The 26,135-nt window shown below is 40.0% G+C and overlaps 1 protein-coding gene and 1 long non-coding RNA gene across 3 annotated transcripts in view; one reads left to right on the plus strand and one right to left on the minus strand.

Annotated features, from left to right (window-relative positions):
• The window catches only part of LOC118357690 (myomesin-2-like), a 36,960-nt gene extending 35,332 nt beyond the window's left edge, over nucleotides 1-1,628 (plus strand). For both annotated transcript variants that reach the window (XM_052477867.1, XM_052477868.1), the window contains one exon: nucleotides 492-1,628. In XM_052477867.1, coding sequence (XP_052333827.1) covers nucleotides 492-953 — 462 coding nt within the window. In that variant the 3' untranslated portion in view covers nucleotides 954-1,628. The remainder of the gene's footprint in view (nucleotides 1-491) is intronic.
• The window catches only part of LOC127911390 (uncharacterized), a 196,022-nt gene that overhangs the window by 118,606 nt on the left and 51,281 nt on the right, over nucleotides 1-26,135 (minus strand). The window lies entirely within an intron of this gene.

Genomic DNA, 26,135 nt, shown 5'->3' on the forward strand with positions numbered 1-26,135 from the left:
TACTTAAGAGGTACTATAAAGTATTTTTACTTAAGTACTTTACAGCACTGCACAGCACTGGAAAATCACTCTTAGGTGGAAGATTATGGAGTTATATTGCATTTCACAGCACCTCATGTCAGACTTCATACAGCATATGATATATTGCGGGAAAAACATAAACTGGGGTCCTTATGAAACACATGCGTGATGTATATGATAGGAATATTGTGTAGACATGTCATATGGTTTGCATAATGGCAGAATAGAGCTACTTGTAAAGGTCACTGTAACTGCACCTCTCTCCAAAGTGACTACACACACTTGTTTATAGTGTGATTGGTTATTTTACCTTGGGGCTGCAAGAGGGGAGAGACTAGGGATTTAACAAGACACGATAAGCATAGTAAACTCTGATTAAATCAAAAAACAGCACTCCAACATTCCATCTTCTTCTGTTATATCTGTGTTGGTAACCAACGGTGTTTCAATTCCTTTGCCCTGCTTGGTAGACACTGAGTTTGACCTGCACAGTGTGCGGTGACCCCAAACCTCAAGTCACCTGGTTAAAAAATGGTGCAGAGGTGTATACCGATGACCAGTACTTGGTGTCCCTCGAATCCGGGAAGTTTGCCAGTCTCACCATCAAGCGTGTATCCCTGGAAGACTGTGGCAGGTATACTATGACGGTGCAGAACAAATATGGAGGAGAGTCCGTGGATATCGTTGTGAGCGCCTACAAGCACGGAGACACGATTCCACAGGTCAAACCAACGCTAACACCCAAGTCCATCATCCCACCTAAACGTCCTATTGAGATCCCAGGTCCCAAGGTTGTCACCCCTGCCCCTTCCCCAGCTCCTTCCCATGTCTCTTCTCCAGCCGGTGCCAAGTCCCCCACCTCTCCTAAGGGACTGAAGTCTCCCACCCCAGCTCGTAGCATGAAGTCCCCTACCCCAACAAGGAGAAAGTAAACAACCGAAGCACTTCAATTCCAAAGAGAGACAAGACAATGAAAAGTGATTGATCTTTTTGCATGAGTCATGAAATATATCTTTATTTAAAGCTAGAATCCTTTATTGAAACAATAACATAGCAACACCCCGCCTCTTTGGTAAAAAGCTATGGGATGGACCTGGTTATACAGTGTTAAAACAAGCTTTTGTGTTTTGATAGGATATGACAGTTAAACTAATATCATGAGGCATTTATAATTTATTTTCATCGAGAATCAGGTATATATAATTAATTTACAAGTCCAAAAATGTATGTTGCAACTAAGGATTCCAACGTTAAGACAAGATGTCTCTCATTTTTCACTGGGGGGGTTGTCATCAAGGTTTACTAAGCTGAATGTCCCTTCTAATGAACTTGTCTCTGTCTCACTTTGGGTGCTTTGGTAAAAATTGACCAGCTTTGATGGTTAGTTTATTACATCTCTGTTTTAAAAGCTGCACTTTCAATTAGCTTGTGCAATGTTGAGGTATTGGCTGTCCCTACGGATGGATAACCCCAAAGTGCTGGACCTCCACTTAGCCCACAGCGGCAGGCGCGGCGATTCTAGTCACTGTCCCCAATAAATCACGTTACCCTTCTCGCCGCCGCATGTCTCCGCTTGCTTTTGTGCTAATAAAAAGGAGCAAAAATCACTTCTCACTGTGTGGTCCCTGAGCTGTTTACTGTTGGGTTCCAGCGTACACTCACCCAAGGTGTCTGAATGCAGTCGCAATGTAAAATATGTAAGCGATTAGAGTGGCTATAGGCCTATCTGAATCACATCAGCACTTTTCCCTACCTCTTTGCCCACTCTCATTTTCAACTCCACAAATCAATTCATGTATATGGAGCACCTATGGCTGTTTGCCCACTGACAACTTGCCATCAGATTCCCCACTATTCAATGGGAGTTGTTAATCAAGTATCTCCACAGGGATATTGTTAATAAATCACAATCACATGTCTAGTTTTGGCGGGAAAGGAATTCACTTTATTCATGTTGTGTACTCCTAACCTAATGGAGTATGTTCAATTCAAAAAGTCAAATATGAGTGCAAGCCAATTAATTATTTGCATCATACACTTTCTGGGTTGTGTCCTTTTTCCGAGTTCATCGTTGATAAGCTGTTTCAGCTTGACATACTTCAAAGCCCTATTCTGTCAAAAAGTCAATTTTCAACGGCACAGTTTTTTCTCATTTCAGTGATAAACTGGCTCCAGTAATCATTACACTGGAGTTGGGATTTGATTGGAATAATTAAAATGGAGGAAATTGGTCTTATTTAGCTTTTGAAATCATTCTACATGTGACTGGAATTAAACCACACATATTTAATCACTGAACATTATTTCCTATATAAATCAACTAAATGAACTCAGTACCTATTGTAGTTCCCCTCTATCAATCAAAAGTCGTACCCTGAGAAATGCTCATAATATTGATTATTATTGCTACTCGCAAACGGGCTAAATGGACAAGCTGAAGAACTGTATTTTCTAAATCCCATCAATAACAAATCAAAAACAGTATAATACTGTAGCCATTCCTTGAAATACAGTTTTGAATAGCGATTTCATTACACATGACCACATGGTGACACTGGTGCTTCATACAGTCACAGCCCATGTACAACCACTAAACCCGATAGGAGCCACCAGTCAAGACACTGAATCATGTGGCTTACTTTTATACATCGATTTGCTGTGGGTGGATGAATTACAAAACTACATTGTGGACAAATTACCACCCCAAATACACACAAAAGCAAGGGATTTATGTAATTGCTGCTCCCAAAGGGGGTATTCAACAAACGTGAAGATAAGCACATTAAATCATAAATGTTTAAATTATACATTTTACATTTGGAATGGTTCTTTTTTTCAACAGACACAATCATCAAACACAAGTGATTGCTGACCAAAAATATCGGAATATGGGAATTATCTATAAGAATTGTGGGTAGAACATTCTTCTTAATGGTTCCGCTTAAATTGGTATTCACCAAGTGTTTACTAAGAAAGTATGTGTTAACACTGGGTTGTTTCTGGGTCATTTTACAACACAATTGGTAACTACCTGTAACAAAACAGTGCTGGGTCAATCCCAAAGAAATATATAATCCATGTTATTCATGTATAATTACAATTTTATTATGTATTTTCTTAATTTGATTTAAATCAAGTGAATACCTGGTCCTTCCTGTACCATACAGTGTGGTGCTACTAAATTGTTTTAACGACTGGTCATTATCAATGATTTCAAAATGGCCGTATGTGTTCTTTGACTTAATATCCCAAACAAAGAGAGCATATCTACTGTAGTAATTTATATTGAGTCTGTGATACAGTTCGGTTTAGAACAGAAGTATCTCTTGGTTCTCGGCACATGAGAGTAAAGAAAATAGGATTTGAGATTACTTTGAAGTAGAAACTGCCATTGTTATCATTGGAGGCATTTTTCACTTTCAGATAAAGTGAGTGTGGGTGATATCCCTTTGATGATATGCTAACTTTCTCTATACAGAACAAAGGAATGCTGCCAACAGTCTTTCATAAATACAACAGCAAAACGCCAAACTATTTTGAAATGATAAGTCTTAATATTGTGAACTTGACCAGATGTTTTGTTGTTGATCTGACTACATTTAAAGTCATAGCTAATTCTATGCCTTGCTTTGCTTTGCTGTATACGTCAATGTATTGTATTTAAACATGAAATGGATGTATTGTATTGTTCACCTGCCCCCTGGGGAGTTGGCTGTACTGTATGTAGTCATCACAGGGAATGACTATGTGGTCAGTAAATGAAATACATCTGGTTTGGAATATGGCCAGGACACGAGGGTTAATACCCTTTTCCTTCTATGATAAGTGTCCCAGAACCTTTTTTAATATCCATAGTGATGGATAGATCCAGACAATGGAGGATTTAGGCCCTCGACTTGGCACATGCCAGGAAAGACATCAGTGTTATTTGATAGAAGTAACTGGCTTACAGAACTGATACTCTATAAAGAAGATAAATCATATCAGTGTTAATTTTGTAATGCTCCACACGTCTGAAACATAGCCCCGTGGGCACAGACGTCAATTCAACGTCTAATCCACGTTAGTTAAACGTCATATCATTGAAATTATGTGGAAACAACGTTGATTCAACCAATGGAAGGTTACTTTCTCACACTGTGCAATTTTACATAAACATATTTTGTGTTATAGGACAAGTACACCATTTCACAGATATTTATAATATAGACAGAAATTGTCAACTTTTTATTCATAAAGCTCTTTGTATGTTTCAGTTCCTGCTCAGAAAGTGTTCACCGGGGTTTCCCTGCACACCTTTAAAACAAATCTTTGGTTTAAAAACTCACTGATACACATGATAATAAACATCCTATAATTAGATTCAGGACAGAAACACTTCATACAACATACTTGGAAAGTGTATCTTCAACCTGCAGGCAAAATGTCCAATTTACTAGTCACTTATTCACCGACCAGACCAGCAGGATCGCTGCAACACGGAGTGGCATACCAAGATGAATATAGAGCCCAAGATGATTCATACCAATTGACTACATCTGACCACATTGAGAGGCATACCAATTGACCACTTATTACAAACTCAAAAAGGAAGTAAGGAATTAAGACAAGCAATGCCAAGAAATGGCAAATATCATTTTGTGAATGAGGGTAACAAATAGCGTTTGTTTTGGTGCGTTATTTGTTGCGCCACGTTTAAAAAGTCAGTGTTTCGCGGTGTTCACATACAGAGATGTAGGATCTCAATTTGACTAGTTTCTCACAGCAGGAAAATATCCTGCAGAAACTGGAAATGTGAATTATTATGTGGATTATAATTCATTAACTTTTTTGTAGGGGTTGATCCATTTCCTGCAACAACAGGGTGATCAAATTAATATCCTACATCTGTAGGTGCTGTCTTCAGGTTTTTCTTTACTGATAACTAACGTAATACATTAGTGGTCAAAAGTTTTAAACACTTACTAATTTAGGGTTTTTCTTTATTTTTACTATTTTCTACATTGTAGAATAATAGTGAAGACATCAAAACGATGAAATAACACATATGGAATCATGTAGTAACCAAAAATGTGTTAAACAAATCAAAATATAGTTTATATTTGAGATTCTTCAAATAGCCACCCTTTGCCTTGATGACAGCTTTGCACACTCTTGACATTCTCTCAACCAGTTTCATGGGGTAGTCACCTGGAATGCATTTCAATTAACAGGTGTGCCTTTTTAAAAGTTAATTTGTGGAATTTCTTTCCTTCTTAATGCATTTGAGCCAATCAGTTCTGCTGTGACAAGGTACGGGGGGTATACAGAAGATAACAGAAGACAGCCCTATTTGGTAAAAGACCAAGTCCATATTATGGCAAGAACAGCTCAAATAAGCAAAGAGAAATGACAGTCCATCATTACTTTAAGACATGAAGGTCAGTCAATACGGAACATTTCAAGAACAATCACAAAAACCATCAAGCGCTATGATGAAACTGGCTCTCATGAGGACCTCCACACCTCCACAGGAATGGAAGACCCAGAGTTACTTCTGCCGCAGAGGATAAGCTCATTAAAGTTACCAGCCTCAGAAATTGCAGCCCAAATAAATGCTTCACATAGCTCATGTAACAGACACATCTCAATATCAACTGTTCAGAGGAGACTGTGTGAATCAGGCCTTCATGGATGAATTGCTGCAAAGAAACCACAACTAACGGACACCAATAATAATAAGAAGAGACTTGCTTGGGCCAAGAAACACGAGCAGTGACATTAGACCGGTGGAAATCTGTCATTTGGTCTGGAGCCCAAATTGGAGATTTTTGGTTCCACACCTGTTAATTGAAATGCATTCCAGGTGACTACCTCATGAAGCTGGTTGAGAGAATGTCAAGAGTGTGCAAAGCTGTTATCAAGGGAAAGGATGGCTATTTGAATCATCTCAAATATAAACTATATTTTGATTTGTTTAACACTTTTTTGGTTACTACATGATTCCATATGTGTTTTTATTTCATAGTTTTGATGTCTTCACTATTATTCTACAATGTAGAAAATAGTCAAAATTAAGTAAAACCCTTGAATGAGTAGGTGTTCAAAAACTTTTGACCAGTAGTGTACTTCCAAGGTGATTTAATGACAGTCCAGGGAGGATGGCAATCACATTATACTTTTTGAAGCTGGTCCACTCAGCACCGTGAAATGACATGGCAGGGCCTCTGCATACTAAAGTCTCACAGTCCATTAGAGGCATATAAACTCAGCAAAAAAATAAATGTCCTCTCACTGTCAACTGCGTTTATTTTCAGCAAACTTAACATGCGTAAATACTTGTAAGAACATAACAAGATTCAACAACTGAATTCAATTAACTGGACAAGTTCCACAGACATGTGACTAACATAAATGGAATAATGTGTCCCTGAACAAAGGGGTGGTCAAAATCAAAAGTAACAGTCAGTATCTGGTGTGGCCACCAGCTGCATTAAGTACTGCAGTGCATCTCCTCCTCATGGACTGCACCAGATTTGCCAGTTCTTGCTGTGACATGTTACCCCACTCTTCCACCAAGGCACCTGCAAGTTCCTGGCCATTTCTGGGGCGAATGACCCTAGCCCTCACCCTCCGATCCAACAGGTCACAGACGTGCTCAATGGGATTGAGATCAGGGCTCTTCGCTGGCCATGGCAGAACACTGACATTCCTGTCTTGGAGGAAATCACGCACAGAACGAGCAGTATGGCTGGTGGCATTGTCATGCTGGAGGGTCATATCAGGATTAGCCTGCAGGAAGGGTACCACATGAGGGAGAAGGATGTCTTCCCTGTAACGCTCAGCATTGAGATTGCCTGCAATGATAACAAGCTCAGTCCGTTGATGCTGTGACACACCGCCCCAGACCATGATGGACCCTCCACCTCCAAATCGATCCCGCTCCAGAGTACAGGCCTCGGTGTAATGCTCATTCCTTCGACGATAAACTCTGGCAGTTGTTGTTGCCATTCTGTACCTGTCCCACAGGTGTGATGTTCGAATGTACCGATCCTGTGCAGGTGTTGTTACATGTGGTCTGCCGCTGCGAGGGCGATCAGCTGTCCGTCCTGTCTCCCTGTAGACTGTCTTAGGCGTCTCACAGTACGGACATCTGCAGTCCTCATGCCTCCTTGCAGCATGCTTAAAGCACGTTCACGCAGATGAGGAGGGACCCTGGGCATCTTTCTTTTGGTGTTTTTCAGCGTTAGTAGAAAGGCCTCGTTAGTGTACTAAGTTTTCATAACTGTGACCTTAACTTCCTACCGTCTGTAAGCTGTTAGTGTCTTAATGACTGTTCTACAGGTGCATGTTCATTAACTGTTTATGGTTCATTGAACAAGCATGGTAAACAGTGTTTAAACCCTTTACAATGAAAATCTGTGAAGTTAAAGGGGCGTTTTCTTTGTTGCTGACTTTCGTTCATACACTACCCCCCCCAACATGTTGAAGGCCAAAGTCAGTATCTTTTCATTTATTTGTTAATCTGGTATATATTTATTTTAAAATGTATCAAGTTGAAGGACTTTTGACCAGTTTCAATGAGTGCTCAGTGACACCTCTGCCCTCCCCTTCATACCAATAGACACTGGCACACTACCTAACAACGGGATGTTTTCTCATCAGTTCATCATACAGGCAGTTTGTTGTCTTTGCTGAACGTTACTTTTCAAGACAATTTATTGACAGAAGCAGAGTTGACTGATGCAGGGATGCAGACGAAGGTACATGGATTCTGTTCAGTCTTGAGGTGGCACATCACCTCACTGTTTTGACAGAGTAATGTACTGTTAACATGCCAGAACATCACATCAACCGTTGTGAAAGCTCATCGGAAACCGGAAACGTTGATGCTTTGTATTAACATAAGAGGATCATGTCAGGTTGCTATAAATGCCCTCTTTCAGACCACTTCAAGTGAGGTATTATCAAAATTATTTTAGAATTCGATTTTTGTCAACAACATGTCAGGAATTTCAAGTGGTGCAGGGAAGCTTGGTGCTTGGGGTGGCTTTGTGGTCATACCCACAAATTACATCATGTTTGATGTTGTTTATAGAGACCTACCTCATTGGAATATTGTTTTTTTTTGGGGGGGGTTTCTTATTTCCAAAGCTGAAATTGAGCTGTGCTTTGCATACCTTTACATGCTGTTACCTCTCCATGAGTCAAGGTCATCGTAGTTCAACTCACCAAAGTTTTCTTTGAGGTGAATCACTGGCGAGTTCCCTGTTGCATTTCAAACCAATTTAAATGATTCAACAGCGCTTCAATGGTGCACACCCCTCACCCATTCAAGTGGATTTGATCCCTGCATGCTAATGGAAATATGCCAGCAAGCAGTGACATGGCTCTAGTTCTTTGAGCTATGGCAAAATAGATTGAAGCTTCTTCCTCTGTATCAATGCATGGTTTCAAAAGTGATAAAATGGAAAGAATAAAAGGCCAAAATACAAACATTCCCAATAGTTCAATACACATGAGTAATGGATCGAATTTAGGGGATTCCTATTTAGTGTCTGGGATTGTTGAGAATAGACTGGGACACTAAAACACCCATACAGGTCCAGTCTACAGGATCAGACCTGGAACAATACTGACCTGGAACCATACTAACCTGGAACCATATTGACCTGGAACAATACTGACCTGGAGCCATATTGACCTGGAACCATACTGACCTGGAACAATACTGACCTGGAACAATACTGACCTAGAACCATACTGACCTGGAACCATACTGACCTGGAACAATACTGACCTGGAACCATACTGACAAGTTGAGTAGCAAATCTTGATGACTAATATTTTCTAAACGATTTCAGTTTAGGGATAGTCACAGAACACAAACAACACACACACACACAATGACAGGAGAAGCGTCGAGACAATTATTAGATATCCTCTAGGGAAACTAGAATCAACATGTTCAAGAGAAGGTGACATAGTAAAACGAACACTATTGAGATGTTGCATCTGAAGTATTAGAGCGTTTGAATATCCCAAGGAAAAGCCAATGTTTTATCTCATTAAGACATGCTCTGCATCTCATAATTAATTGGCCATATGGTCACCATGACAAGAACTATTCCTCTCTGCGAGATTATTTATAGGATTTACTTGTGCTCAGATTCTCGGTTGACCAATGACAATATATGGGCATGCTTTATACTGTTCCTGTGTGGTGTTGTAACTCTAGGGCACTCCTGTTTATAAAGATGTGGTGTTGTGGTGACTGTTTCAGGAGGACATAAGATGAGTTCACCATTCCTCAAACCTATAGTAGCCGATGTTACTGCATTGAGCCAGTCTGAGGCATTTAACCACCATGAGTACAATACCTGTATGGCTAGCAGCTATTGATCCTGTTGTGTTTTTACCTTTATGGCTAGCAGCTATTGATCCTGTTGTGTTTTTACCTTTACAGCTAGCAGCTATTGATCCTGTTGTGTTTTTACCTTTATGGCTAGGAGCTATTGATCCTATTCTGTTTTTACCTTTATGGCTAGCAGCTATTGATCCTCTTCTGTTTTTACCTTTATGGCTAGCAGCTATTGATCCTGTTGTGTTTTTACCTTTATGGCTAGGAGCTATTGATCCTATTCTGTTTTTACCTTTATGGCTAGCAGCTATTGATCCTCTTCTGTTTTTACCTTTATGGCTAGCAGCTATTGATCCTGTTGTGTTTTTACCTGTATGGCTAGCAGCTATTGATCCTCTTCTGTTTTTACCTTTATGGCTAGCAGCTATTGATCCTCTTCTGTTTTTACCTTTATGGCTAGCAGCTATTGATGCTGTTGTGTTTTTACCTTTATGGCTAGCAGCTATTGATCCTCTTCTGTTTTTACCTTTATGGCTAGCAGCTATTGATCCTATTGTGTTTTTACCTTTACAGCTAGCAGCTATTGATCCTATTTTGTTTTTACCTTTACAGCTAGCAGCTATAGATCCTATTGTGTTTTTACCTTTACAGCTAGCAGCTATTGATCCTCTTCTGTTTTTACCTTTACAGCTAGCAGCTATAGATCCTATTGTGTTTTTACCTTTACAGCTAGCAGCTATAGATCCTATTGTGTTTTTACCTTTACAGCTAGCAGCTATTGATCCTATTTTGTTTTTACCTTTACAGCTAGCAGCTATTGATCCTATTGTGTTTTTACCTTGAGAGGAATACTGATTCTAATGGTCCGCAGTAAATCATTATAGCTGTTTTTTTCTGCACATTAAATGATACTCAAAATTTAAACAACAAAGATAAACATCTTCCCAGCCACATAGGAGTGAAAAGGTAAAGATTCATGCACAGACAAACACTAAATAAAGTGTTGGTGGGTAGTGCTGTTGTATGGACCCCCGATGCTGAGGCAAACAGAACACTCCCCTTCAATGTGCAAAAGGCAACTGAAGTAACATGCAACCATCGCCTTCAGGGGAGAGCCAATCAAACCTGACACAGCCTCCAGTCCTGTGCTCCAAGCGGCCACCTCTAGGGATTTTTAACAGTGTTCTCAGCCAGCGACGTGCTGACATAATGTCTGGCTTGGCAAAGAGCGGTCTCCCACGGATACTGCACTTCTAATCTCGCTGTGCCTCCTCTCCAGGAACAAAGGCCTACACACCAGGTGACCGGGATTTACCATCTGCAAACACGCTTAATGGCCAGGTTTTTTGTTCTGTTGATAATTTAATTTGCTGGGCTATCTGCAGTGTATCGATAACAGCAACCCCAGCATCCATTTGAGTTCCCCTCCAAGTAAAGGACAGTTTGAGTGTGTTTATAAGAGGGAAAAGCACTATTTATGGTGTTCCCAGTCATTGCTCAATACCATTGTTGAATACTGCAGCTTTACCACTAATTTACTGAGGTAACAAGGACATGAGCAGTCAGGGATACCAATATCAGCACCAGTTGAAAGGTACAGAGACAGTTCCAGAGGCTTTGAGAAGAAATGAGATGATCCCCAGTGGGGCAGCTGGCAAAAGAGGCTCCTTACAGGAAGATGAGGTCCAAACACACCATCAAACTCTCTGCGGTTCACTTGGACTTCCAAAGTTGGACTTCCTGTAGTTGGGGTGTGTGATGAACAACCGATGCAAGTTAATCCACATTCCGGAGATCTAATCTTCGCCCCCCCAGGTGGGAACAATTGGCAGACAAGTGAAAATGATACTGAAACTGAAACTACAGTAAGTGGTCAAAGAAGTGCACCTCCTTACTGGTGACATAGACGTTCAGTATCCTTAAAGGTAGGAGTGAGAGCAGTTATCTCAGCTGTTATTTTGTTGCTCAGAGATGTTCAGTCGCCCCATCCTCCCCGTTAACCTCTCTTTTCTGCCATCGAACAGAAGGGGCACCACAGTAAGCCCATTTATTCCTTTAACAGTCATCTGCCAGTCCCTGCTGTGAGCTTCATTGGGTTGTTATCTTGGCTGGTGAGGGAAAAAAAGAGAGAAAAAAAAGTGCCAGATTAAAAAGTATTTTCTTGGCTTGAACCTTTACATCTAGTAAAAAACAGGGATAAACTAGGCTACAGTCAAAGGGAATGCACACAGACTTTTTTTATAGAGACTTATGAGGTCTGCTCAAAACATTGTTCAAATATGGTTTGAACATCATACTGCAAACAAGCTTTGGCAGCACCATAGCGCCTACAGGGATGGGGCCAGTGCACTTTGCTGACATGTTCCATCAGTGTCAAGGGGTAGGTAACACTCACCCTCTCTAGCTAAGTCACCACAACTTCTTCTCTGATCCAAAGATGAGAAGAACAAATGTCCTCAAAAACATTGAAATTATTTGACTTTACAAATTGCTAAATACTTTTCTTGTAATTATTTAAAGTCTCATTGTAATAAACCTACCCAAGGTCTCCAAAGGCGAGACTTGAGAAGTGAAAGCAACAGATTAAAGTGTTCAACACAACAGGGTTAATTCACTCTGGAGAAAAATCGAATCAACAATTCACGAGTCATTGACACATTTATTCTCCAAATTCAGACAGGAGGACCTCCGCCAAAATAACATTTTAAGACACGAACAAAAGGAATCCTTTGTGAGACAATAATATGCCTGGATGATCAATAGCTACATCTGAAGACGTTAATATCCCTGTAGTTATTTAAATGTGATATCTAATTAATCCCCTGCGGAATATAAACGAGTCATCATCATCATACTGTAAGATATTAAATAATTTTCTTTTCATGTTTTCTTCTACTCTTTGTTAACATAAGCTCATTCACTCTGCCCATCATATTGACCCTGTATTAAAGAACCTTACAGGATTTGATGAAGCCAATATTCAGACAGTGTTTTAGGCTTTTGGGAGTGTGCATATTTCAGACGGGTAATTCAAGAATCAGCAACTACAGCACTTTTAAAGGCCAACTGATTAAACTGTTGCAGCTCAATAGATTGATGAAAGAAACCAATTATGCTTTGTTTTCAAGTATGATGGTAATTGCATTAAACAATATCATACCACCAAAGTGGATTTCCTCTATTAGATTTAGGCCTATTTCCCTTGTGATGGTAATATATAGGCTTTGGATAGGAGGATTATTTGCTATTAATCTGAAAAATCTCCTTCAGTTGAGGGGTCATAAAGAAAAATAAGTTTGTAGTACCAATGTAATAAATTAATGTGTACTTATGTTTCACTAAAATGTATGTTGAGAATCATAAAGTCCTTCAGTCTCAGCCTTTGCATTTGTTTTATGATCCTTTACACAGTAATGGAAAAAAAAGGAGACTTTGCTCTCCAGCAAATAACATAACATCATGTGGGACAGACATTGCAGCAGTGCGAGAGGAGACAATGTACAGCAGGAAAGAAGACAAGTCTACACTCTTAGAAAAAAGGGTTCCAAAAGGGTTCTTCAGCTGTCCCCATAGGATAACCTTTTTTGGTTCCAGGTAGAACCATTTATGGGTCAACGAACTACACTGGACCACAGTATGTACAAACTGAAAACCGCATATCCGGAGCCCACATTTATTATAGCTCGGGACTTTAGTAAAGGGAATCTGAAGAAAACGCTACCAGAATTCTATCAACACATCTCCTGTGCTATACCCGCATAACAAACTCTGGATCATTGCTACTCTCCCTTCAGGGATGGCAAATAAGATCATGCTTCCATTCTGCTCCTCCCCACCTATAGGCAGAAACTTAAACAAGAAGCACCTGTGGTAAGGACTGATCAACATTGGTCTGACCAATTGGAATGTATGCTTCAAGACTGTTTTGATCATGCAAACTGGGAAATGTTCTAGGTCGCCTCTTAGGATAGTATCAACGTATACACTGACCCGGAGACTGGGTTCATCAGGAAGTACATAGAGGATGTTGTTCTCACTGTGAGGATTAAACCAAAAAACATGGATAGATGGCAGCATTCGCACAAAACTGAAAGTGCGAACCACCGCATTTAACCACAGCAAGGTGACTGGGAACATGAACGGGTACAAACATATCAGCTATGACCTCCGTAAGACAATCAAAGAGGCAAAACGACAGTACAGGGACAAAGTGAAGTCGCAATTCAACGGTTCAGACACGAGACATATGTGGCAGGGAGTTCAGATAGTCACGGATTATAAAAGAAAAGCCAGCCACGTCACGGACACTGACGCCTCGCTCCCGGACAAGCTAAACCTCACAAACTTTTACAGATGCACCATTGAGAGTATCCTGTTGTGCTGTATCACTGCCTGGTATGGCAATTGCACCATCTGCAACCACAGGGCTCTCCAGAGGGTGACCCAATGCATCACTGGTGGCCCACTGCCTGCCGTCCAGGACATCCACAGCACCTGGTGTCACAGAAAGCCCAAGAATATCATCAAGGACCTCAGCCTCCTGAGCCACGGCCTGTTCACCCCTACGGCTGTGGCAGTCATGAAATTTGGTCAGCCAGTTATTGCTTTGCAAAAGCCTGCCGGTCTTACGGTAATTGGTCCCGTGTGGCTCAGTTGGGTAGAGCATGGCACTTGCAACGCCAGGGTTGTGGGTTTGATACCTATGGGGGACCAGTATGAATTAAAATGTATTCACTCACTACTTTAAGTTGCTCTGGATAAGAGTCTGTTATATGACAGTTAATTAACATAAACACATTAAGCATCTCCAGGCCTACATGCATACAAGGCACTGATGCGAACCTTTGGAACAGCTATATTTAAAAAAGTATTTAATATACACCATCACAATAAAACCATTATTGAATTCATGCAGGTCTAAGAAACATTGTGATATGGAGAAAATGTACTTCAGAAGAACAGAATATGAGTTGGCCTACTGTATATTAGACTATGTGGCAATGCGCCATGCCATAGGTTGTAGGCTTGTTCATTTAGCAGACAAGATATAAGTCCTGTGCCATTATTTTATATTATATGATTTTATAGTAAGAATAATATAATTGAACTTAGCTGAATAAAATAATAAGGATATTTTTCCCATTCTGGAGCAAGTGCGCATTTGAAGTTGAGCATAAAGGTTAGCATTTGAAACAGGTCTTATACCCTAGAATTAGAGTTATTTCTCAACTTTAGTTGTGAATGACATGAACATTAGAATGTCTTAGAAATCAAAACATATATGGGCTGCATGGTGCGACTGAAGGCTACTGATGATTTGAGAAAGTCACAAAAAAAGCTTGCTCTCTGTTCCTTGCCTCAGGCTGCACATTCTGTTCTCTCATCAGGTGATCATATTTTTACCCATCAGACTATTCTCAATTGAATCTTGTCTTTACTAATATGTCAAATGTGTTTTGTTTTAGAATGGTCCATTATCAAATGGACAGGAGCAGGGGAAAAAGACCTCAGCCATACTTACTCGAATAGCGAATGAAGGCCTCTTTCCCGCTTGTTAGTTTTTCAATCATGCTGGGTAGGCTACTCTGGTTATTTTACTCCATGCATCAACCACTGTTTGAGGAGAATGCAGCCTCTCACTGCGCTTAAAGGTGATATTCTGCCCAAACTCTGTATGTCATGGGCTCTCCAACCTTGTTCCTGCAGCTACCCAGTACTCTGTATGTCATGGGCTCTCCAACCTTGTTCCTGCAGCTACCCCGTGCTTCATTTGGGAAACCAAGTGAGATCTGTCAGAGACATCGATAGTAATATATTTTCACAACTAAACATATTTAATTAAAATGTTGAAAGCCCCTCTCTCTGCATGCTTGAGAAAGGAATGAAGAGAGAAGGAGATGGAAATTCACGAGGGCGAGATTCTGTTGCTAAAGGTAATGGCAGCCTATTAGTTATGAACATATAACAAATTCCCCATTTCTCGGCTATTCAAAATCAAATACAAATTCCCCATTTCTAGGCTATTCAAAATCAAATACAAATTCCCCATTTCTCGGCTATTCAAAATCAAATACAAATTCCCCATTTCTAGGCTATTCAAAATCAAATACAAATTCCCCATTTCTCGGCTATTCAAAATCAAATACAAATTCCCCATTTCTAGGCTATTCAAAATCAAATACAAATTCCCCATTTCTAGGCTATTCAAAATCAAATACAAATTCCCCATTTCTAGGCTATTCAAAATCAAATACAAATTCCCCATTTCTAGGCTATTCAAAATCAAATACAAATTCCCCATTTCTAGGCTATTCAAAATCAAATACAAATTCGCTATGATTGTAGACTAACTAAGCCACCTTGCACAACCAAGGAACCAACAGCATCATCTACAGTAGACCTATACATTCACTCCCGGACTCATGGATATTATGTTTGGAGCATAAGGTAACTAGTCCATCCAGTATGCATAATAATACAGTACACAGTGAAAGGTGATTACTAAAATGTGTTTAATTTTGGAGTAGGCCAGGCCAATTATGCCTTCAGAAAGTATTCATACCCCTTGACTAATTCCACATTTTGCTGTGTTACAGCCTGAATTCAAAATGTATTCAATATTTTTTTTCTCTCACACATCTACACCCTTGAGTCAATACATGTTAGAATCATATTTGGCAGCGATTACAGCTGTAAATATGTCTAAGTCTCTAAGAGCTTTGGACTCCTGAATTGTACAATATTTTCTTGCACATTATTCTTACAAAAATTCTTCAAGCTCTGTCAAGTTGGTTATTGATCATTGCTAGACAGCCATTTTAAAGTAATCTTGCCTCTAGGACTTAGTCTGTGCTTAGCTTCATTCTGTTTCTTTTTATTCCTGAAAAACTCTCCAGTCCTTAACGATTACAAACAGACCCATAACATGAGGCAGCCAACACTATACTTGAAAATATGGAGTGTGGTACTCAGTAATGTGTTGTATTGGATTTGCCCCAAACATAACACCTTGAATTCAGTACAAACAGTTAGTACTGTATATGCACACCATTATATATACACTGAGTGTACAAAACATTAGGAACACCTTCCTAATATTGAGTTGCACCTCCTTTTGCTCTCAGAACAGCCTCAATTCGTCGGGGCATGGACTCTACAAGGTGTCGAAATCATTCCACAGGGATGCTGGCCCATGATGACACCAGTGCTTTCCACAGTTGTGTCAAGTTGGTTGGATGTCCTTTGGGTGGGGGACTTTTTCTGATACACACGGGAAACTGTTGAACGTGAAAAACCCAGCAGCGTTGCAGTTCTTGACACACTCAAACAACCCAGTAGTGTTGCAGTTCTTGACACACTCAAACAACCCAGTAGTGTTGCAGTTCTTGACACACTCAAACAACCCAGTAGTGTTGCAGTTCTTGACACACTCAAACAACCCAGTAGTGTTGCAGTTCTTGACACACTCAAACAACCCAGTAGTGTTGCAGTTCTTGACACACTCAAACAACCCAGTAGTGTTACAGTTCTTGACACACTCAAACAACCCAGTAGTGTTGCAGTTCTTGACACACTCAAACAACCCAGTAGTGTTACAGTTCTTGACACACTCAAACAACCCAGTAGCGTTGCAGTTCTTGACACACTCAAACAAGCTTAATTGTCTCAATAAATACAAATCATTCTTTAACCTGTCTCTTCCCCTTCATCTACACTGATTGAAGAGTATTTAACAAGTGACATCAGTAAGGGATCATAGCTTTTTTGGATTATGTGCATATTACTGCACTGTTGGAGTTAGAAACACAAGCATTTCACTGCATTTGCAAAAACATCTGCAAATCTGTGACCAATTCATTTTGATTTGAAAATGATTCTACCTGGACCCAAAAGGGTTGTACCTGGAACCAAAAAGGGTTCTTCAAAGGGCTCTCCTGTAGGAATAGCCAAAGAACCCTTTTAGGTTCTAGATATAACCTTTGTTTCTAAGAGTGTAGCAATGGAGAATGTCCTGCACCATTGTTTCCCCTACTTTGCCACTTTCCGTATCCTCCCAGCACTGCTACACAAAACAGGGGATTAAACAATGTGGGTCGTCGTCTCTATCAGCTAGGCAGCCTTTCATATGCCAGGAGCACAGAAGGGGGGAAAGGCAGTCAAACCTGTGTTGAAATGAGCCGTTCACAGTTGTCCTACTTACACATCCAAAACAAAAGCCTCCCTCCACCATTGTAGGATGCTGAGCAGAACAGCTGTGGATATACCTTGAGACACTAAGCAGATGCGTTTATTAGCAGGCTTTTCACGTAAAATAATGGTTGGAGACAGTAGTCTCTATAGGATTCAAGTAAAACTGCATTACAGTGATCAAAGAGGAATGGGCCAATGTGATATGATGAATAGGTGTTAGGTTTGTGAGTGGCCACGCTTAGCCGTAATGTGTGAGATGGCTTTTCCATGCTAATGCTTTTTCATTTGCTCAGAGGGCTAACAGAGGGATAAGAGTTTGTGTAAGGTTTGTGAGTGACTACACTTATGATTTTTATTAGGATCACCATTAGCCGACGCCAAAAGTTGACAGCTAGTCTTCCTGGGGCCCAACACATAACAAAAAACACATTACAGACAAAAATACTTTTTACAATTTACATACATTTAAAACATTAACATTACATTATATATATATATATACAGTGCCTTGCGAAAGTATTCGGCCCCCTTGAACTTTGCGACCTTTTGCCACATTTCAGGCTTCAAACATAAAGATATAAAACTGTATTTTTTTATGAGGAATCAACAACAAGTGGGACACAATCGTGAAGTGGAACAACATTTATTAGATACTTCAAACTTTTTTAACAAATCAAAAACTGAAAAATTGGGTGTGCAAAATTATTCAGCCCCTTTACTTTCAGTGCAGCAAACTCTCTCCAGAAGTTCAGTGAGGATCTCTGAATGATCCAATGTTGACCTAAATGACTAATGATGATAAATACAATCCACCTGTGTGTAATGAAGTCTCCGTATAAATGCACCTGCACTGTGATAGTCTCAGAGGTCCGTTAAAAGCGCAGAGAGCATCATGAAGAACAAGGAACACACCAGGCAGGTCCGAGATACTGTTGTGAAGAAGTTTAAAGCCGGATTTGGATACAAAAAGATTTCCCAAGCTTTAAACATCCCAAGGAGCACTGTGCAAGCGATAATATTGAAATGGAAGGAGTATCAGACCACTGCAAATCTACCAAGACCTGGCCGTCCCTCTAAACTTTCAGCTCATACAAGGGGAAGACTGATCAGAGATGCAGCCAAGAGGCCCATGATCACTCTGAATGAACTGCAGAGATCTACAGCTGAGGTGGGAGACTCTGTCCATAGGACAACAATCAGTCGTATATTGCACAAATCTGGCCTTTATGGAAGAATGGCAAGAAGAAAGCCATTTCTTAAAGATACAGGGAAGATGGTTAAAATTGATGGGAAGATGTATGGAGCCAAATACAGGACCATTCTGGATGAAAACCTGATGGAGTCTGCAAAAGACCTGAGACTGGGACGGAGATTTGTCTTCCAACAAGACAATGATCCAAAACATAAAGCAAAATCTACAATGGAATGGTTCAAAAATAAACATATTGTAATGTCATTCTTCGTTTGTCAAAAGAGAGTCGGACCGAAATGCAGCGTGGTTACTCATGACTTTAATGGAAAAAGTGACACATAAAATAACTATACAAAATACAAAACAACAAACGGAACGAGAAACCTAATTACAGCCTATCTGGTGAAACTACACAGAGACAGGAACAATCACCCACGAAATACACAGCGAAACCCAGGCTACCTAAATACGGTTCCCCATCAGAGACAACAAGAATCACCTGACTCTGATTGAGAACCGCCTCAGGCAGCCAAGCCTATACTAGACACACCCCTAATCAACCACAATCCCAATGCCTACAAAAACCCCAATAAGACAATACAATAACCCCATGTCACACCCTGGCCTGAATGAATAATTAAAGAAAACACAAAATACTAAGACCAAGGCGTGACACATATCCAGGTGTTAGAATGGCCAAGTCAAAGTCCAGACCTGAATCCAATCGAGAATCTGTGGAAAGAACTGAAAACTGTTGTTCACAAATGCTCTCCATCCAACCTCACTGAGCTCGAGCTGTTTTGCAAGGAGGAATGGGAGAACATTTCAATATCTCGATGTGCAAAACTGATAGAGACATACCCCAAGCGACTTACAGCTGTAATCGCAGCAAAAGGTGGCGCTACAAAGTATTAACTTAAGGGGGCTGAATAATTTTGCACACCCAATTTTTCAGTTTTTGATTTGTTAAAAAAGTTTGAAATATCCAATAAATGTCGTTCCACTTCATGATTGTGTCCCACTTGTTGTTGATTCTTCACAAAAAAATACAGTTTTATATCTTTATGTTTGAAGCCTGAAATGTGGCAAAAGGTTGCAAAGTTCAAGGGGGCCGAATACTTTCGCAAGGCACTGTATATAACTTTCCGAATGCACTGTGTTTATATATATATATATATATATATATATATATATATATAATTATCTTATATATATATTATATATATATAGACACACAGTACATTCGGAAAGTATTCAGACCCCTTCATTTTTTCCATATTTTGTTACACTACAGCCGTATTCTAAAATGTATTAAATCATTTGTTTTCCCGTATCAATCTGCACACAATACCCCATAATGACAAAGCAAAAACAGGTTTTTAGATTATTATTTTTTTTAAATTGAAAATAAAAAAACAGACATTTCACATTGTTATAAGCATTCAGATACTTTACTCAGTACTTTATTGAAGCACTGTTGGCAGCGATTTCAGCCTCATGTCTTCTTGGGTTGGTGGAGTGCTGCAGAGATGGTTGTCCTTCTGGAAGGTTTACCCCTCCCCACAGAGGAACTCTGGAACTAGTTGCCCTTCTTTAGAAAACCTCCCTGCTCTTTGTGTTTGAGTTTGAAATTCCCTGAGGGACCATACAGATCATTGTATGTTTGGGGTACAGAAATGATGTAGTCATTCAAAAATCATGCTAAACACTATTATAGCACAAAGAGTGAGTCCATGCAACTTATTATCTGATTCGTTAAGAAAATGTTTACTCCCGTGCTAAACCGTTTTTATAGTATGGCTTATAACGTGTCTCAACCAATCACAATGCTTGTTTTGACCAACCCGTTGTAGAGGATGTAAAACCACACATACATTTTTCCGATAACAGATTATGATCAATAATATCAACGGCTGCACTAACAATAACAATAGAGCTTCCACAATCTTTTTCTTATCAATTTATTTCAGCCAATCAGTCATTTATGTCAGTGCCGTACATGTTGAGTGCCCTTCTCTACAAGCACACTGAAAGTCTTGTTAAATTGTTTACAGAGAAATAGCATTGTATCTGGTCAAACAACTTTTCCCCAACGTTCGCTAAGAGCATGTGTCTGGTCAAACACAAGCTGATTGGTAAGCTGTTTGAACCAGCCAAGGGAAGGGCGCTTTACCATTCTTGGGTAGCGGAATTACTTTAGCTTCTCTTCAGGTCTGAGGAAAAACACTTTTCTCTAGGCTCAGATTAACGATATGACAAACAGGAGTGGCAATATAGTTTGCTACAATCCTCAGTGGCTTTCCAAGTTGTCAATACCAGGTGTTTTTTCATTATTGGTGGACAACAATCATTTTCCCACCTCTCCCACAATAACTTTACAGAATTCAAAATGTATGTTTTCTTTAACTATTCTGTATTTTATGCATGAATATGAAAGCTCACAATGTTGTTGGCATTTCATGTCTGAGTTTGCCCACTTTGCCTACCAAATAGTCATAAAAATGGGCAATATCAAAAGGTTTTTGTGATTAATGAGCCTTCTGAATCAATGAAATATGATTTGAATGTCTTTCTGCCCATAATTTCATTTAATGTACTCCAAATCTTTTTTCCGTCATACTTTACATAATTTCATAGTTTCATACAGTTTCTTATTTTTGTTCAGTTTAGTCACACCATTTCTCAATTTACTTAGCCACTCCTTTTGCTTGATCTCTCTCAACTATAACATGGTTAAATACCTCATCCATCCTTAACAGTTCTAACAGTCAGTTTCTTAATAAATCCTTAAGTCATAATAAAACAAATCCCCATCAAAATCTGTCTGTTTAAACTAGAGTTATGTTTTCTGCATGGACTGCGTCTCAAAGTTGGCTGAGCGACAGCGATGTTTGTCAAACCATGAGACATCCCGAAAATGGTTCTTCTCACAAAAACACCTGTAGCGTCCGAACAGTTTGGCCTACAAACTAATATGACTATTATGGAAAGATGAAACTCATGAACATGGTGCCCACAATTGTCACGGGACTTGTCTGAAGGTAACCGATACAAATTAATGGAAGTGTCTAAGTAGTTTTGTGCCCCCCAAAAAATAAGGGGTTAAATATGTGTCCAAAAAACACAAATATTTCCTGAGCTTTCTTATATCTCCTAGATATAGGACAGACAAAAAAACAAAATTATCATAAGGTTTTGCAATTTATGAATGTGTTACGCATTGTGTTTCTATGGGCTATAGTAGTAAAGGCCAAATTCAATAGATATTTGTTTTATACCTACAGGGGTGCTAAAATTCAAAATCAAGTAGCGAAAAGATCCATTGTATAATCATCTTAAAACAATTCCATATGTTAGCTTAGTAGTTCTGAAGCATTTGTAAAAATCTGACCAATACACATGGATGATGTAGTTCTTGTAAACACTCATTCATACATAACCTGAGACAAATTACAGGAACTGGTTATAATAAGAAGCTACCTCTTGAGCGGACAGCTTGATGAAAACCAGTCTATATTCAGGTCACCCAGAAAATAGACCTCTGTTAGCATCACACACATTATCAAACATTGCACACATATTATCCAGATACTGACTGTTAGCACTTGAACTTGCAACCACAACACTTCAACTGTCAAGACTCAGGAGAAGACCCAGATGCAGACAGTTTCGAAGTAACAAAAAAGTTTATTACAAAAACAGGGGGGCAGGCAAACGGCAGGTCAAGGCCAGGCAGAGGTCAGTAATCTAGAGCAGAGTCCGAAAGGTACAGAGCGGCAGGCAGGCTCACGGTCAGGGCAGACAGAATTATAAAAAACAGGAAAATTAGAAAACATGAACGAGAGAAAGACAGGAGCACGGGGAAAATGCTGGTAGGCTTGACGAAACAAAATGAACTGGCAACAGACAAACAGAGAACACAGGTATAAATACACTGGGGATAAGGGGGAAGATGGGTGACACCTGGAGGGGGGTGGAGACAAGCACAAAGACAGGTGAAACAGATCAGGGTGTGACAGGATCTGAATACTTTCCGAATGCACTGTATACCCCAGTGGCAGTCAGTGCCGTTTATGATGAGGGAGGACAATTAAAATTTTTCATGACCAAATGTAATTTAATACATTTTAGAATAAGGCTGTAACGTAAGAGAATGTGGAAAAGGGAAGGGATCTTGTCAAGACTCAGGAGAAGACCCAGATGCAGACAGTTTCGAAGTAACAAAAATGTATTACAAAAACAGGGGGGCAGGCAAACGGCAGGTCAAGGCCAGGCAGAGGTCAGTAATTCAGAGCGGAGTCCAAAAGGTACAGAAAGACAGGCAGACTCAGGGTCAGGGCAGGCAGAATGGTCAAAACTAGTAACTAGAGAAAGACAGGAGCATGGGAATAACGCTGGTAGGCTTCACGAAACAAAACGAACTGGCAACAGACAAACAGAAAACACAGGTATAAATACACTGGGGATAATGGGAAAGATGGGCAACACCTGGGGGGGGGGGGACAAGCACGAAGACAGGTGGAACAGATGAGGGTGTGACAGTACCCCCCCCCCTCTAAGGGCGCAACCTGGGGTCCTACCTGGGCGCATACCTGGTTGACCTGGGGGGCTGGCGTTGGAACCCTTAGCGGGGACCCAGCACTTCTCCTCTGGGCCATAACCCTCCCAGTCAACCATGTACTGGAATCCCCTTCCCCGCGGTCAAACCTTCAGGAGGCACCTCACTGTGTACGCCAGACAAAGGGCTGTGAGACATAGGTTTAATCCTAGACACATGAAAAGGAACGAACAGAATAAGTACTTCTGATGTATCATTAAAGGAATGATCTAAGTGAGTTTCAGAGAATCCCAATATAGAGTATGAATGTTATCCGATGTTAGCAAGTTATTTACCATGTGTGAGGTGGTTTCCCATTATCCACTGGAATTTGATAGGCAGTCTGTCGTGGTGATGAAGACCTCTGACGTGGGATTACTGACAGATTAATGATAATGATCACTCACAGGCTGGACAGAAAGATTTGCCACTGGGTATATACACACTTAGTGGTAGAGCGTCCCAGAAAATTATAATGATTTGGCATGGACAGAAATGAAATGAAGGACAGAAAAATGTTCACCGTATTTGATTATATACAACATGTTTAAATGCATTGTTTTCATGACGCATTAAAATGATTTGATTAACTAAAACCTTTTCCTCATTCAGCTGTAATATTTATCCACAAACACACCATCGGTTTAAATGTGCTGCTGTCTATTTCAGATGTGCACCAGAAAGTATTGAAATACAAAAATGGAGGGAGAAAATGTGTGAAAATTTGCACAATAATGAGGGGAAATATCCACACACAGTTTAGCTCTCACAAAGCCATTGCCTATGTTGTTGTTGTTTTTAGCATGCTACTGTTATCTTCATCCCCCCTGAGCACGCCCAGCATTAGGATCCATTTAATGGCTGGCACACACTCAGCGTCAACTCTTGTGTGGTGGCAGCTGGAGGAATTCCTGTCCCAGCAGCCCTCGGGGCATGGAGTTAAGTTTTGTATTGTGACTGCGTATTGGTCACCTCAGCCAGGCCCATTTTGGAACTAATTCCAAAAGATAAACAGACAATGGCTTTATCTGGAGACAGGCAGGCAGGCACAATGTGGCACGCAGTTCCCCTGTGCTCCCCCTGCTTTCCAGTCATTTTGGAACAGTTTGAACACATTCCTGTTTTGCTGTTTGTTAATGTATTTATTCCCTCTTTCCCTCCTCTATATAAACATGCTGCAGCAATTATATTCTACATTCAAATACTTTAGCCTTAAAAGCAATTATTCGTTTGAGTTTAGTTCAAGTTTGTTACACGCCTTAAAGGAAAAATTCACCCAAAACCACCAATTCCTATAATTTACAGTGTTAAATAACACTAACATGTGAGAGCAATATTTTTTGTGAACAAATGTTTAATTTTGTCCTGAGTGGTGCAGCGGTCTTAGGCACTGCATCTCAGTGCTTGAGGAGTCACTACAGACCCTGGTTCAATCCCGAGCTGTATCACAACTGGCCGTGATCGGGAGTCCCATAGGGCAGTGCACAATTGGCCCAGCATCGTCCGGGTTAGGGAAGGGTTTGGCCAGGGTAGGCCATCATTGTAAATAAGAATTTGTTCTTTACCGACTTGCCCAGTTAAATACAAATATAAGCTGTCTTGCTTAGTTAAATAAAGGTTCAATTAAAACAAACAAAAATAAATAATAAGGTTGGTAGCAAAATGGGAAAATCATTGTGGAAATCTGTTGCAGCTCAAGTTGACTACAAAACCTACAATGCAATGTTCTCTCTAAGGGCAGGCTGGCTAGCTAGCTAGATAGCTAGGTAGTTAGGTATCAAACATAGCTACACACAATAATACCAAACTCATATCAGCATGTGAAGTAGCTAGTTCGCTGTAAAATCGGGCAAATAAACTGCACTATAAATTCAGGAGTCTACAATTTCACCATGTTCAACTTGCAGATCGACAATCTGACAATCCCAACATCCATCCATTGGCACCATACAATGCACTCTGGACTCAAGAGGCAGACAAAGAGGAGAAATACTTGAGTAAAAGTAAAGACACCTTAATAAAAATGACTCAAGTAAAAGTGAAAGTTACCCAGTAAAAATCTAAAAGTATTTGGTTTTAAATATACTTAAGTATCAAAAGTAAATGTAATTGCTAAAATACACTTAAGTATCAAAAGTAAAAGTAAAAGTATAAATCATTTTAAATTCCTTGTATTAAGCAACCCAGACGGCAACAATTTTTATTTTTTATTTAATTTTTTATTTTACAGATATTCAGGGGCACGCTCCAACACTCAGACTTCATTTACACATGAAGCATGTGTTTAGTGAGTCCACCATACCAGAGGCATTAGGGATGACCAGGGATAAGTATGTTGGATAAGTATGTGAATTAGACAATTTTCCCGTCCTGCTAAGCATTCCATTTTTCCCCCATGTTTTGTTTAAATGTGTGTGTTTGTGTGGATGTGAGTGTGTGAGAGTTGGGCTATGTGGAGGAGATTACTCAAATCAAATCACATTTATTTATATAGCCCTTCGTACATCAGCTGATATCTCAAAGTGCTGTACAGAAACCCAGCTTAAAACCCCAAATAGCAAGCAATGCAGGTGTAGAAGCACGGTGGCTAGGAAAAACTACCTAGAAAGGCCAAAACCTAGGAAGAAACCTAGAGAGGAACCAGGCTATGTGGGGTGGCCAGTCCTCTTCTGGCTGTGCCGGGTGGAGATTATAACAGATCATGGCCAAGATGTTCAAATGTTCATAAATGACCAGCATGGTCAAATAATAATAATCACAGGCAGAACAGTTGAAACTGGAGCAGCAGCACGGCC

This window comes from Oncorhynchus keta, chromosome 24, assembly GCF_023373465.1.
Source record: "Oncorhynchus keta strain PuntledgeMale-10-30-2019 chromosome 24, Oket_V2, whole genome shotgun sequence".
In the NCBI taxonomy this organism is placed as follows: Eukaryota; Metazoa; Chordata; class Actinopteri; order Salmoniformes; family Salmonidae; genus Oncorhynchus; species Oncorhynchus keta.